Source organism: Protopterus annectens, chromosome 8.part0 (genome assembly GCF_019279795.1).
Source record: "Protopterus annectens isolate FY-2018-M chromosome 8.part0, PAN1.0, whole genome shotgun sequence".
Lineage (NCBI taxonomy): Eukaryota > Metazoa > Chordata > Ceratodontiformes > Protopteridae > Protopterus > Protopterus annectens.
The window spans coordinates 714,051,501-714,068,041 of NC_056741.1; the positions used below are offsets into that span (position 1 = coordinate 714,051,501).

Sequence of the window (16,541 nt, forward strand, 5' to 3'; positions counted from 1 at the left end):
AAAAGAACAATGGTGATACGGGGGGGGGGGGCTCAATAAATAAGACCACCTTGGGCTTTTGGATGCAGACTCTTAAGGAGATCAACAAAAATCATACAGAATATTATATTCATAAATTAGCAGGGAGTATTATTAGAACTAAACCAACATGAGAATGGTGAAAAAGAGATTCTGCTGATAGGGATGACTGTGGTTATGTATACAGGTAATAAACACGAGGGGGCTGGAATGTATTTGAGAAAACTGGCAAAGAAACCAAGGTATTGGAAGCAAATAACTAGAAAGGGAAAGGTTTGGAAAGAGGCCAAGAATTTATTTGGACTGCAGGTTAGAGGTTACCATTAATCCTTGCTAGGGAGGGCAGAGTAAAGCCAAAGAGAAAGAAACGGGGGGGGGGGTCCTAAATTAAAGACCAGCATTGGTAGAGTTTAAAAGAATCTAGAACAAAAGCTGCTGGTAAAAAAAATGAATAATTGGTACAGCATATAGAATATTGCATGACAATTATAAGAAACAGAGGAGGTTAGGAAGGATTGGGAAGAGAGACTGGATAAGCAATTCACAAAGACTATGGGGGATATATGTATAACCTCTATGTATAACCTCCCAAATATGCAACAAAAGTCTAGAAGATTTAGGATCTTTGCCTGGAGGTGGTTTACATAGGTATTTTTATATCCCAAGTAGACTCCAAATAATTTTTCCTCAGATGGAGAGCTAATGTTGGAGGTGTGATGGACAAGACAGAGATGGCTGGGAACATTTTTTGGGCATGTAATGATCTGGCAGACTTAAGGGATTCCCTGCTGACCCTCTGTCGAAGACGCTGGGTAAGCAGATTGGATTATCTGGGGAGATGATTTTTTGAGCTATGATACAGGATTGGAATTGCCTAGACATAGTAAAGCCTTGTTGAGTCTAACTATGGTGGCTGCCAAAAAAAGCAATTACTAGAAAATGGAAATCAAAGTCTAGACCAACTTTACTAGAAGTAGTAAATATAGTAACAGAGATAAACAATTGGGAATTGGGATCCTTAGAAAAGGTATGGAGCAAACTACACAAGAAAAAATGGGAATGCAGGAAAAATGTATGCAGAGAATGAACAAGGTTCAAGAGGCAGGATTTGAATGAGCTATATAATGCTTAACTAACAATGACTGGATAGATTATAAGTGATGTATAATGCTTGCAACCACAGTTGTTTCAATGGTGTCTGTGATGTATAACATTTGCAACTAAAGCAGTGTGTCAATGTTGTTTGTTTATGTCATACGTGATCATTTCATGAAGATGGTTATTGGGGGGGGGGGGGAGAAGTCATCCATAAATGGTGCACCCCAACAATTCACCTTAGAAAGTGTCAAATGCAGAGCTACCTAACGGCATACTGATCTACCTCAGGCAAGCTATAAAACAGATTTAATCAGGAAAGTTGGAAATTTAACCCGGTGAGACTGGCAAGAACATCAACATCACAACAAAGCTTTACCCAGATTGGCTGAACTCCAACTCTGAGGTGAAAAGACCTTGAAATATTGACACCAACAGCAAAGTTGTCAGTAAAAGAAACACAACCTCAAAAGCAGTGGTTCTGAAACCTCAGCTCTGAATGTCAAGTGATTTGATTATGGTCTCCATGAGAATGGTTCCCAGACAAGGACTAGTGAGGAAAACTGGGAAAAGTTTGCCAAAATTGTAGATACAAATTGAAGTGCCTCTCTCTGCCTCAATACTATAGGGGGAAGAGGGAATAATTTATTTATTTTTTTTGCTAGTGCTTGAAAAAGGCTTCCATCAACTTTTCATTGTCAGTTTCCGGAGGAGTTATTTAACAGTATCTAAAATAACGTGCTGCAATGGTCTATAGCCTAAAATTTTCTATGCCTCCCAAATCAGGCAAAGACATCATCCTTTCAGTTGCAATACGTCTGGGCTGGTAGAAGACTTGTACACACCAGGAAAACTGAACGGAAGTCAACTTATCTGCAGTCTGATAGCTTTTAGGTTGAGGACATAGAAAGCATTTTACGACCTTATTTACATTTCTTTTTTGTCTTTGCTCTTGCATCTTGAATAATCATCCCTGACAAGTGCAGACTCAGAAGTGGGGGTGATGGAGTTGATCCTAGTCTGGAGTCTGGGCTCAAGGATGAAGTCAGCAGCATGTTCAGAAGTTTAATTCTAAACACATTTAACTTGTTCCTTCCATCATTAATAGTAAAAGGCAGGTATAACTGACTCACAAATATTTCACTTCATTTCACATTTGTTTACTGGGGAAATAAACAGCAGAAAATTTATGTTCATCTAAGCAAACAAAGGGAATGCTTTTCTTACACTAGAATTTTGTGCATGCTTTTACATTTTTAAAATCTAGCTCCCCATTTCAAACAAGCACTTTTAACAGTAAAAAAAGCACACAGTAGCAACAGCATTAGAGATGTCTTGCAAAAAATTCTACAAACATGGCAACAAACCAATAAGTAAAGTTAAAAAGAAATGGTGAGCTGAGCAACAAAAAGACCTACAAAAGGGACCATTTAAAATAGCAAAATTGAGGAGTATAAAAAAGGGGTGGGCGGGAAGAAGTTATAGGTTCATAGGTAGATACTAGGCTACTGGCCCTGGGACCTATATAAGCCTAGCCAAAAATGTTCCCTGGCTTTCGCCACCCAAGAAAGTTATTTTCCTGCGCCCCTGTCTAGCAGAGCAATATAAGTGATCCCTGGGGTGAATTTCCTACTTCCTATCTAATTGCTGACATTTTTCTTAAAGATGGCTACTGAGGAGCTTTGCTCGACATGAATGGGTAGTCTGTTCCAGAGCATGGGAAGTCTCTGGAACACAAATCTATCCCTCCAGCATGTTCTGTTTATTGTGGTGGGAAAGTTTAGGTCCCTGCAGCATGTGGCTGGGAAGGATTGGGGTTTCTTTTAAGTGTAGCATGTCCAACAGATCTGGGTTTGACATGGCTTTGTATGTTAGGCAGAGGTCGCCTATGAGTAGGCGATAAGCGACGAAGTAGAGCTTGAGTTTTTTTTAGACAGTGTGCATATGGCATCTGTTTGAGGCTGGTAATCCTCTTAGTGAGGTATTTCTGTGGCCTTTCTAGTTGTTGTAGATGTCTTGCGAGGTACATGCCAAATGGGGCATTGTACTCTAATGGGTCTGATGACGGATGAGTAGAGAGAAACAATGACCTCTTTTTTTCTGGAGGTGAACCCCTTTGTGATGAGGTGTGCCACGTAGAAGGATTTCCCCGAGTACTATGGCAATGTGATCATCAAAACAGAGACTACTGTCCACCTGTGTCCCAAGGTCTCTTATCACACTTTCGGTGTTTAGTAGGCTACTGCCCATGTGGTAGTTCGTGGGTACAGTGTTTTTCCCAAAGGGGATGACAATGAGCTTCTTGGCAGTGAACTTGAGGCCATGACTGACACCAAGCATCAGTCTAAGTGAGGCCCCTTTGTAGAATGTCCACATCATTAGGCAATTCTATTATGGCACCTAGTTTGCAGTCGTCTGTGAACTTCATTAGCCAAGGACCTGCTGTATTAGCCTGGTCTTCTGAGACGTAGATGCCAAACAGGAAAGGACCCAGAACTAAGCCCTGTGGTACTCCACTTATCACTGGTCTGAAGCTGGATTTAGAGTCAGGTACTTTCACTGTGTGGGTTCTGTCAGTGAGCCAGTTGGCCACCCATCTTGTGACATAGGGATTTATGCCCAGTCTAGTGAGTTTATCTATAATTCCAGAGTGGGGCATTGTGTCGAAAGCCTTGGAGAGGTCAAGATTGGCTGTGTGCACCACCTTACCCTCTTCCACAGCTCTGGTGACTGCTTCAAAGAAGTCAATCAGGTTTAGGAGACCTGACCTACCTTTTACAAACCCAAACTGAGTGGGGTCCAGAGTTTGGAGGTTACCTATGTTCTTGTTTATAAGCTCCAAGATAAGTTCATCTGCTCTTTTCTTAGACCTCTCCAAGGCCTCTGATATGGTGAACCACATTCAACTCCTCCATACATTAAAAAACTATCACTCAGCAATTCCACGCTGAAATGGTTCCAATCCTACCTGTCCAATAGGCAACAGGCTGTTCTATGGCAGGACAAATTATCCACGTGCCTATCTGTTACACGGAGTTCCCCAAGGATCTATTCTTGGCCCTCTTCTCTTCACCATCTTTGTTAATGACCTGCCCACAATCACCCCCCATGCCACATGCATTCAATATGCAGATGATTCGACTATCATTAGCACTGCCTCCAACCTGGCAGACCTCACTGCTTCAACCCAAGACACCTTCAACCTAATAGAAAAATGGTTCTCAAGTCGTCAACTAGTTCTCAACCCCAACAAAACAAAACTACTTACTTTCTCACCCACTAACAAGACTCTTCCCCCCACCTTCTCTATTACATCCTCCAATGGAATCACTATATCACCAGAAGCTCACACAAAGCTATTAGGTGTTACCATTGATAACTCCCTTAAATTTGACACCCATTTCAATCTAACCATCAAAACCGTCAATAAAAAAGCTTGGCTCTCTCTATAAAGTAAAACACTTTCTCACTCCTCATGCTAAAATTACAATTGCCAGCACACACCTACTATCAACTCTTTTCTATGCCTCCCCCCTTTTTACAAACCTAAACAAGACAACCCTTAACAAACTTGCTTCTTGTTACAATCACATAGCTAGATTTGCCACAAATTCCACCTTTAGAACGCACCACTGCACTAACTTGAAGCAACTAGGGTGGTTAGAGTTTTCCAGCCAACTCCATTTCAACCAACTCAAAACGGCTCACCAGATACTGTATCACCCAGGGAAAACACCAGCTCTGAAAAACATCATTCACCCCTATATTAACCTGCAATCTTTACGCTCCTCCAATAAGATCTTAGCTCAAACTACCAAAGCCAATAATTCTGCTGGGGATTCTCTATTCTCAAACTTTGTAGGTAAAATGTGGAACTCCCTACCGACCATGCTCACCTCAGAACCTTCACTCCTACAATTCAAAAAAAAGCTTAAACCCCATCTCAATACTCTCTGGCAATGTCCCTGTTCCAAACCTGATTAACCACTATCATTTACCCTTCTCTTACCTCACTATCCTTAACCACTTTTTAACAAGGCGCCTCGCCTTTGTAACTGACCTATGTTTTTTTTTTATATGCTGCTGTTATTTTTTTCCCAAGATGTGATGTATCTTTATATTGTATTTAGAACTCAACTATCTTCCTTTTTTGCATTAACAATGTTCATATGTCTTATGTACCTGGAGCTTTTCTCCCCGGGCCTCCGCTGAAAATGGACATGTATCCAGTCGGATTCTCCCAGTTAACAAATGTAAAATAAAATAAATAAATAAATAAATAAAGTTCCATGGCCTTGCAGGCCAAGCTAGTCAGGCTAATGGGGCGGTAGTTCCAAGGGTCCGTGGTGGCACCCCCTTTGTGGAGTGGGATAACCGTTGCTGTGCACCACTCAGTAGGCAGAAAGCCTGAAGTGAGGCAATGACTGAACATGGTACTTTGGTGGGGTGCCAGTTCATTCTGTAGTTTGTGCAGAACGCAGCCTGGGATGTTGTCAGGTCCCATGGATGCTGTGTTTTTGGCTTTGGAGAGTGCGGTCTTTACTTGTGCAGCCGTGATTACAGGGGCTTTGCATTCTTCCGGTATAGTGATGGGGCCTTTGGGGGTGGGGGGTGAAGTTTGCACTGAACCCATCTGCCAGGATGTTGGCAATATCAGTTGGTTCTGTAAATCTAGAGCCATTGTGCTGTAGCGCAGAGCAGATCCGAGTGTCGCCATTGAGATTCTTGACAGAGCTGTAGAATGCTTAGTGGCTGTTTTTAGAATCAGTGGTGATTTTATTTTCCTAACTAGCTTTGAAGGATTTTATGAGCGATCTCAGCTTCTTACTGAGGCTGACCAGGGAGTTCCTGCAATCAGGGGATTTTACTCTTTTTTGCAACAGCTTCTTCCTTCTGTTGTAGAGTTTGTTTATGGCAAAGGACCACCAGATTGGCTTTCTTTTTTTTGGAAGATAACGTCTTGGTTCGGTTGGGAATGGCACGATCCATGCACTCGTGCATGTGCTTATACAATGCATTTGTATAGGACTCAGCAGTAGTACCTCTATTTTCCGTCTGTATGGGTGTTGTGAAGCTTGCCACTTCTGTCTTAAGAAGCATGAAGTTGGCTTTGGAGAAGCTGTTTACGGGAGGGGGCGGGATACTGATGTCTAGGGTGATTAGTTTGTGGTCAGATCTGACCAGCGAGGAGTTGACCTCTGACGTGGAACATCGGTTGCCCATATTGTTAATGACCAGGTCCAGGATATTGCTGCCCTGGGTGGGAGTATGGACAAGCTGATCCAGGGGGCTGGAATTTATGAATTCCAGAAAACGTTGCGCAAATGAGTTAGTACACTAGTAGTTTTCCCAGTTGATGGCGGGGTAGTTGAAATCGCCCATTATTAGGGTATTGGGCTGTACCTTAATATTACCCAGTATATCAAGAAATGTGGAGTGGGCATCCTGGGGCATGGCGGGGTATCTGTAACAAGCTACAACCTGGATTGCAGTCTTGGCCAGTGTTAGCTGCATTTGGATCATTTCGGATGCGTTATGTTGAGTAACTAGCCTGGAGGTGTGGATATCCTTAATGAATATGGACATGCCTCCTCCTTTTAGTGCTTCAGTCCAGGTCTGGTGGCCAAAAGGAGTGGTATGAGTTATAGTCTAGTAATGCAGGGGTGCTCTCTGGAGCCTTGAACCAGGTCTCCGTCACTGCACAGATGTCGATGTTCTCCATTTTAAGGAGTGCCTTGAGTGAGTACATTTTGAGGTTTAGACTTCTAGCACAGAGTAGCATAACCCTCATATTTGCTTGCATACCTGGTACGGTGGCGAGTTTGTCGTTTGAACCTTGCCTAAAAAAAAGGCACTATAGGGGTGGCAAGAGCCTTAGCCAGCATCCGGAATTCCAGGGGCGACAAGTGCAGGCTACACCTCTGGCAAAGCATCGTAGTGTGTCGATCATGTTGTTCCAGGCAGACAAACACTGGATCCCCTTAGAATGACACCAGAAGCTTAACCAATTGTTGAAGTCATTCATTTTGCCTTTGTATTGTGGTATAATTCTGGGCAATGGCAGGATGCTACTCAGGGCTAGGGTCATACCTGCCTGGGCTACATGATCCGAGAGCTCCTCAATGTCTCTTTTCATGTAGTCCAGGGAGGTATGTCTCAGGTTATTCACACCAACATGGACAATGACAGAGTCATAGTTGTACTTGTTGTGGAGTGACCCGAGTGCTTGCATTAGGCGGCGGCTCCTGGCACCCGACAGGCAGCTGACAGTAACTTTCTCCTTGTTTAGCCTGAGTGGGACATCAGTCTGACTATGGTGTCTCCTATAACTAGTGTGCATTTGGTACGTTGTTTTGCCTTATAGGCGGAGGTTAAGTGGCACACTGATTTTGTGGGCTGTGTGTCATTTGGATAGTGTTGGGGGTGGTTGCTTGCATTTCAGCTTTGAAAGTCTCTGTTTGGGCAGATTTTTATTGACAGCCTCCGCGAATGTAGGTGTGTGTTTTGTGCTACTATGTGTGGATTTAGGTGGTGTAGGTTTTGATGACTGTGTGTGGAGTGTGGTGTGGTGCAGGTGTTTATCTTCTCCTCTTGACTGTCTAGTACGGTCCTGGCTGGAGACAGCTTGGCTTCCAGATTGCCTGTATAAGTGCATCTCTCACAGGTTGTAGTGTTGGATGGTAGGAGGAGAGAGTTGTCAGTGTACATGAGGCAACTGCTACATTGCCCCAAGATGCCCAGATTAATCAGGTGGACAGGAGAAATACTGGGAGCTGACCCTTAGACATGCCTGGATAGGTGCTTATTAATTTAAGTACTAAAAACTGTTTTCCTCCTAACAAGTGAGGAAAGTTGAGTGCTGCAGCAATTTGTAGATTATTTAGTGCTTGCAACAAGTTTTGAACAAGTGCTGAGCACAAGGAAATAGTTTTGAGTGCTAAAACTAGAAAACTGGCTAGTTCAAAGGAAAATTAGAACAGCAGACTTTCTGGACCCGGGAATAGTTTAGCCCTAGTTAAACAAAGCTGCACGATACACAAACACGTGTTTATAAGCAGAAAGATGAAAGGGATAGAAATAGCCTAAAATGGCCAATAAAACTACAGATTCTGAGCTGAAACGACTCCTCCAGCAGCAGGTAAGGCTGCTCAAAGCTCACCCCTCTCACTGATGAGCAGAGAAGCTTCCTTCTATCATAGTAAGGACTGGGCAATGCAGAAACTACAAAACAGCCCAGAATTCAGCAAAATCTGAAAACCGGACTCTACTGGTTATAGAAAGGTGGGAAACGAGTAGACAGATAGGATTTTTTTTCAAAAATTAGAAAAGATACAGTAAAACACTTTTAAAGCAGAAAAATGGCTATCACACTTGTGTGCGCAGCGCTCAACAGTTAAACAGTTGAAAAACACAGTTTATAAAACTGGTCTGACAGTTTTTTTTAACACCACCATAGGAAGGGGGCGGGACCAGTTTCAGAACAGATGAGAAAACAGCAAACAATTTCAGCAAATGTATAAATCAATTCAGTCAGGCAAAAATTAAGACAATGCAGAACTCTGAAAATTGCCAAGAAATATACTTATCAGCGATATATTTCCAGATTGTTAGAGAAGCACTCCAGTCGGAACACAAGGAACGATAACTGGAACCATTAAAACAAAAAGGAGTAGGAGTAAACTAAATTTAACAGCAAACCACTTAAATTTTCAAATAAAATAATGCAAACATTTGAAAAGTAAGCTGGGGCAGTTTCTCCAATGCTTCTGCTTTGACAAACAGAAGAGATAAAACTATGAAGCTGTTATGAGGGGTACTGCAGATAAAAAGAGAGGAGCTATCAGCCTGGAAAAGTTTCAGATACAGAGCTGCATAACATGCAGTGGCATTAGTCCTTTGACATGGAGGAGCTCCATATACCATATCTTATGTCAATCTGATGTTACTAGTGTACTGGCATACTTTATTACCATGCATCAGTTGTAAGGAGAAAAAATTATAAATAATGATTTATGTATCTTACATATGCTCTCCTTAAAACCTTTAACATTCAGTCACTTTCAGAATGGACTGCAAAGCTATTTTCAACGTCTTCCTTTTAGCTATTTGCCTGGGAAAATAATACAACAGAAGGTAAAGACTACAGTCAACTTCCAGGTGTTATCTGTATACTTGGGTTTAATTATTTTCAAATGTCACTTGCATGCTGTGCAATTCTGAGGAAACCACTTAAGGAGACCAAATGTCTTGGATACCCCCACCAAAAAAAAAAAAAAACAAAAAAAAAACATATAAAAGCGCTGTGCGCCTATCAGGTCTTAAGTGGTTAAACAATAAATACAGCTATTAAAAATGGCATTCACTCAGTTTTAGAAAAATGCGCCCTCTTGACACCATGATCCACGCACCCTGCTGTGTTTGTTTGCGCTGAGTAAATGGCAGTACACAACAAATTTATTATGAAGTCCCAATTCAACATTGGCAATAATATTCTACTTGTTCGCTGCAAGTCTGCAACTACCATGTTAAAATGTTGCCCGAATGTCTCATGAACACATACTCCTTTGAAAGAGTTTAAGGTACTCTTGACTCAAAATTAAATTATCAATGGAAAGCTCTAAAATGAACGGACCAAGCATGACCACAGGCATGTCCCCACCATTCTGCAAATTCGTCCAACATTTTACACTACCACTCTGTTCAATTCCTTTCTTGTACAGCATGTGCCGATAAGTGGTACAAATATCACATTTGCCTCACTTCCACGTTAACAAACAGCTTCAGGCCTATATTATTCATGTTCTGAAGAGCCAGAGAAAGAAAATGTAGTTAACAGTACTCAATTTCTGATTTTTTGTTTTTGTTACAATATTACTTCTTGTTTACCAAGATAAAATACATCTATGCCAGATACTCAACTGAGGATTTGACTTGCATTTTCTGAGGGATGTCCTCAAAATGGTACATACTTACACAGGCATCTTTGGTAATTTGTGTGTTCCTTGACAAAAGCTGAATGAACCATGCTCAGTTGTGTTTTTCAGTGCACCATATCATACCAATTGTCAAAATATCAAGCTACTTTTTGCCATCTATGCATCTACAAATGGAATCATGCAGCCTACATAAAACATTGAAATACTCAACATTCTAGAAAATTCCTACCAACAAGTAACTCCATCCAAAATAATTCTCTACAACATTTTTATACACAAACAGCAGTTCTGGAGTTCACATAACTGTACAGTTTCATCATGCATGTTGTCTCCCATTGCGCTTTGTGATGTGAGCTCATACAGAAACTACTTCATATCTTTACAGTGCAGTGTTAAGTAAAAACTAATATTTCAAGCCCTAGTCAGATCTAGATTGTTAGGTCTTGTTCATGTAAATTTGTGCAAGCCACATTGTTACAACAGCTACAAGAAATCACCCCTTTAAAAAGTGTTAGACCTGGGACAATAAAAGAACTCGTACCAAGGAATTTAAAGTAAAACAATTCCAAAGTTAGGCATAGAAAGAAATCACGTCTTACCTGATTCACAAGGCAAGTGCTTCTTGACACAATATGTTGTAAAGACATATCTGAAAAGAAGAAAAACATGTTTTTACAATAACAGAAAAAAGCAATACAGCTTAAATGGTCATAAATGATAAAATGTGAAAGCTTGAAGAATACAAGTAAGACAGCCAAAAAGTATTTCATTTTCCTGACACAGATGCTGACCCTCCACTGTTCATAAACAGTGTATGCATGGAAGACAAAAGTTGGAAATGCACTTTCAAAGAACTGTCATGTATAACAAGTCAATCAAAAACAAAAACAGTGCTGTACATTAAGTTTTAACACAACTAAACGAACAATACTTCCAAAAGGAAAAAGTAAGATGGACTCAAAATAATTTAAAGTTTTTCATTCTTTTAATAATCCACACAAGTTCATAAGAACTTTTACTGCTCCAACAGTCAACCCTATATATAAAGTATCATTATTCATTACCTAAAAATGGAAAAAATACAACATAATCCCTAAACAAACTAAACATTAGACCTATGCATAAATTAAAACCTTTGTCAATCCATATTCACATTGTAAATTTTCTGAGCTTTTAGTAAACATTTGATGTTAATGAATCCATTAATCCCTGGAGGTATGTCAGCAGCTAAAGCAAACTGTTACATAACTTCTTTACACTCCAATAAAAGTTTTAATGAGCACAACCCAACAAATATATATGCACCTAATTTCAATACAAAAAAAGAGAAATTTCTTTAAGTTCTTAAAAATACTAGCAGGTCGGGTTAGAACATTTATAATAAGTGGGAGGAATATTTTTATCATTGTTACTCAATGGGCCTTCCAAATTTAGACAAAAGGAGAGTACTGAATTATACTAAGAAATGCAGAGTGCAAATATCAATGTTGCCAGAAACACATTTGGAAAGAAATAAGCAAATGAGCATGTGAATTTTGATATGGACATTCAGCAGAATATCAAAGACAAAGGACTATTGAAGGCAGGAGTGTGGCAATGAATAGAGAGAGTTGCCGACAGTTAATACCATGCCCTGACCTCATGTAGAAAAAATGGACAAAAGGAGGCCGATGATGATCGGGGTCAAAAGGAAAAGGGTAATAATAATATGGACTGCTCCAAAAGTAGAAAACAAAAGACAGTAATGGTAGATTTATGGTATTAAAGGGCTACTGTCAAGGGAGAAAGATTAAGCCAGCACAAATTTACATTCCAACAAAAACTACTACTATGGAGCTTAAGAAAAAGTTTTGTGAGAAATCATCACATTTCAGCAGGGAGCATTACTTCTAGGTGGGAAGTGGAACTTGATTTGCAGAAGGCAGACTGTATGGGACATAGAAGGGAAAAATATAACAGAGAATATATTTCTGAAGAAAATTTTGAAAGTACTTGGTATGAACGATGTTTATGCATTATTCCTCAAAGTACAAAACAAGGCTAAGACTGGAGAGAAATTATATTTCATAAGAACATGCGCATTTAATTAAAAGTTTTAACACATCCTGTAACTATTTCAGATCATGCACTGAAAAAACTAAATATACACATGCAGGGTAATGAAGCAAAAAATCAGACTCAGGTTCTTCCCCACCTACTTGTTAAAAGTATAGGAATTTAAGGAATAGGTACTGGAAATTATTAAAGACTTATTAGGGAAGATAGAAATTTCTTCAGAAAGTATAGCAAGTAATTGGGGTAAAATGAAAATGAAGTTCAAAAACAGGGTAGAAAAAAGAAGATGTGGGCAAGAAGTAATAATAATTATTCAGAGGGGCTGATAAAGATTAAAGTATTGCAAAATAAAGGTAATCTGACAGAAAATGAAGAGTAATAACTGCATAATGCTACAGAGAAAATAAGGGAGTATTTGGATAATATGCTGAAGCTTAGAAAAAATCACGGTTAAGCAAGTATTTCTGATAACATCTCCACACCATAAAAACTTTTAGTATAACAACTTGGTCAATCAAAATTAGAAAGGGTTGTTGCCAAAAGTAGGTAGCCTACGAGAAAAAAAGATTGAGATACTATAGGAGGTATTAGAAATATATCGGAAATGTTATGAAAATCTATACAAAGCAGAGGAATTACCAAGAGAGCACAAATAGAATATGTATGAAATACTTAATTATTCCAAGATTAAGGGAAGATGAGGCTCAACAACTAGCAGTTAAGACAGGAAGAGACAACATAAAACTGTAATTCACAGTTAATCTGCAGGGATGACTCCAGGACAATATGTCATTTCTGTGGAAGTTTGAGTTTGGAGGGAAAAATGATAAGTATGTAGAAGAGTTTGTTAAACAGTATTTTAAAAGGAGGGGAAACACCAGCATCTTGGAGGAAAGCTATAGTGGTTGTATTACCTAGAGGGTAAAGATCTGTCAGCCTTGCCAAAATATAGAAACATTTCAATCTTAAAACATGGTTTTGAAGTGCTTATGTCTAAATTAGCAACAAGAATGGCAAAGATGTTGCCAAAACTGATAGATACGGATCAATGTAGTTTTGTGAAAAGGAAGGCAAACATTTCACATTAACAGAACAATTATGAATCAGAGGGAAGAAGCATGCAAGACAAAGCAGCTATTATTAGTGGGTCAGTATGCAGACGCAGCATTCAACAGTGTGTGTGGGAATTTTTTGAATAGGGCAATGGAAACATTTGCATTCCATAATTCAATAACAAGGTTAATTTTATATGATATATGAAGGATAAGAGGCAAGAATTAACGTATACGGGTTACCCTCCTATAAGTTGTGTTTGAACATTGGACTCAAGCAGGGATATCCCCTTTCCCATTTAGCTGCTTTACATTTAGAGCTACTAGCAAAAAAAATAAATAAGGGACTCGGAAATATAATCAATATAGTAATCAAAAAAAGTTGCCATTATTTGCATATGATACTACTTCATCCTTGATGACTCCAGAAAAAGACATCTCGGTGAAGTGGAATATTCTGGAACAGTTTCAAGTTTTTTTCAGAATACAAAATTAATGAAGATAAAACAAAAACGCTACTGTTGCAAATTATGTACCCTATCTTGACTTGGCTCAGCAATACCAATATTTATGGGAAATAAGATAAAGTACTTGGGAGTACTGATAAAAAAAAAGGCTCATGTTACGACAGCTAATATGTGGGAAGAGACTACAGGCAGTCACCGGGTTAATGACAGGATCCATTTTTTAGTCTATCCTTAAGTCAAATTTGTATGCAAGTCGAAACACGTACATATGGTTCCTATTAAATGTCACTTAGCCAAATGTTTGCTTAAGTCTAGTATTTATTTTACTTTTCTTTGCATATAAAACACTTAAACACTTTCAAACAAAAACAATCTTAAACATAATACTGTAGCTATACTTCCTTACTTCCTATCAACAAAGCTGGTTTAAGGCATCTTGTTATTAAATGCAGTGTCTAGGAGGACTTTTTCACAGACATACCTCTCAACTGTACAGATTTTCGCAGAATATCCAGATTTTGGCATCCTATTTTTGGTCTATTTTTCATATACTTCTGGTTTTCTGGCAAATTAGGGGTAAATCATTACATATTACATTTAGAAAATAATTACAGACATTTGAGTTACAGACTTCAAATCCTTCAGAAAATTTGTGCTAATGGAAAACCTGTTATTCTATCAATTTTCTGAGTTCATAACAGCAAGATTTATTAAAATAGTCTGTATTATTGGGCATTTGTCCCAATTTATAGCTTAGTCCAAATTTCTTACTCCAAGAGGTTTAGGGATATCACACACAGACACACAGACTTCATTCATACCTCCATTCACTCACACATCATGGTCATTCACTCACACATCATGGTCACTCTTCACTCTTTCATACACAGTCTCTTTCTCTTTCCTCATACACTTGCACACAATTGCTCTCACACACCATACATACAAACACAGTCACTTCCTCATTCATACGCGCATTCACTCACATATCGCTCTAAGTCTCCCAATCTCTCTCTCCGTCTCACACACACGGATATGGGAAACTATTTTATTTTTCACATCATTTCCGATATTGCGGCAGCCCATTCATATCTATGGGTTTTCCGCAAGTCAAACATCCATAACCTGGGGACTGCCTCTAAATAAAAGATAAAAAAAATTGAGAAACTATAAGCTTCTGTTTATAGATAGAAAGATACTAGCAATGAAAATGTTGTAGCCACTTTAGTTTTATATACAGATAAGGCTTATTTTTATCAATTAGAGGAAATGTTATGGACAATTATTAACACACAGTTGAAGAAATTATTCTGGGATGGGAAGAGGGCAACAGTTAAGAGTGACAAGTTGATCCTTCCAATAGAGTAAGTAGATTTATAATTACCTGATTTGGGTGATATTTTAGAGCTACCCAGTTAAGGCAAATCTACATAACACAAGTAGACAGTTAACTGAAAACGATAATGTTGAAGTTGGAGCTGGGGGGGAAAGGTTTAAGAAAAAACAAGAATGGGAATTTGGATGCAGATCCTTAAAGAGAATGATAACCACCATGCTGAATATTATGTTCATAAAGCTGCATGAAGTATTGTACAAACTAAGCCAACACATGAAAGGAAAATGGAGATTTTTGCCAACAGGAATGACTAAGTAGAAGTACGGCAAAAGGCAAAAGGGGACTGGGATTTACTAGGAATACACAGACAAAGAAACCACATAATTAGGGAAAGGTAATGGGTGGCATGAGGCCAAGAACTACTTTGGACTGCAGGTTAGAGACACTGTCTTCCCTACCAGTGGTCGATAAAGAGAAAGGGTTACGGGATTCCTAAATGAAACATCTGCTCTGGTAGGATATTTAGCAGAATTTTGAACATAAGCTATTAAAAATAGGATAGTATAGCATATAAAACAATGCACGATAACTACAAGAATCAATTAGAGGAAGTCAGAAAAGATAGGGGGACAGACAGGAAAAGGAATTTACAAGAGAACAACTGGAGGACATATGCATGACTCCTAAGTATGCAAAGTATAGAAGGTTTAGGATCTTTGCTTGGAAGTGTTTGCATAGGTTCCGTTATACCCCAAGAAGACTTATAAGAATTTTTCCTTAGGTAGATACCAAATGATGGAGATATTCTACGGAAAAGAGTTAACTGGCAACATATTTTTTGGGAGTGCAAAGTGTTGCCAGATCTAAAAACTTCCATACAAAAGTAATCTGTCAGAAATACTGGGGAAACAAAAGGATGTAACTAAAGAAATAATTTAATTTTGGGCATAGGATCTGAATTGCCTAAACATGTTAAGGTCTTACTAATTGTGTTGGCTGCCAGAAAGCAATTACTAGAAAAAGGAAAACAAAACCAGTAGCCAAAGACGTCTCAAATATTGTAAAATAGAAAAAAAAACTTTGAAGAGGGAATGAGGAAAATACACAGAAATAAATGGAATTTGTGGGTACAATACATGCAAAATAATGTTTGGGAGAAATGGGGTCTAAAGATACAAAAATTCCTGCCTTCTCTTAAACACTACCTTTATTAAAATATCACTTAAGGCATAGACAAAGAAGAAAAGCTGTGGACAATAATTAAAGGGTTGAAGGAATGTATCTAGCAATGGAAGATGGAAAGAGAGTAGTAGGATAAGTTGATCAAATCAGGTAATCCTTAACCTCCTTGTTGTCTTGAGAGGAAGAGTAACATTTCTGCACAAAAACTTGCCCATAGTAAGAATTACTCGTATGTGCATCCCGAACAGATATCAACCTTATTAACAGGAACATATTCCTCCTCAAAAGCAAGCCTGAATGCCATCCTAAAAACGACAGACCAATAACTTGCTCCAGTGATATACAAACTATATATACTGGAATGGATGCTGACAGACTTAAGTCATTTAGAAAAAAAATA

At 38.9% G+C, this 16,541-nt stretch overlaps 1 protein-coding gene across 3 annotated transcripts in view; it reads right to left on the bottom strand.

Annotated features, from left to right (window-relative positions):
* The window catches only part of DAP3 (death associated protein 3), a 1,113,059-nt gene that overhangs the window by 994,345 nt on the left and 102,173 nt on the right, over positions 1-16,541 (bottom strand). For all 3 annotated transcript variants that reach the window (XM_044080167.1, XM_044080166.1, XM_044080165.1), the window contains exon 2: positions 10,649-10,698. In XM_044080167.1, the coding sequence (XP_043936102.1) occupies positions 10,649-10,696 (48 nt within the window). In that variant the 5' untranslated portion in view covers positions 10,697-10,698. The remainder of the gene's footprint in view (positions 1-10,648; positions 10,699-16,541) is intronic.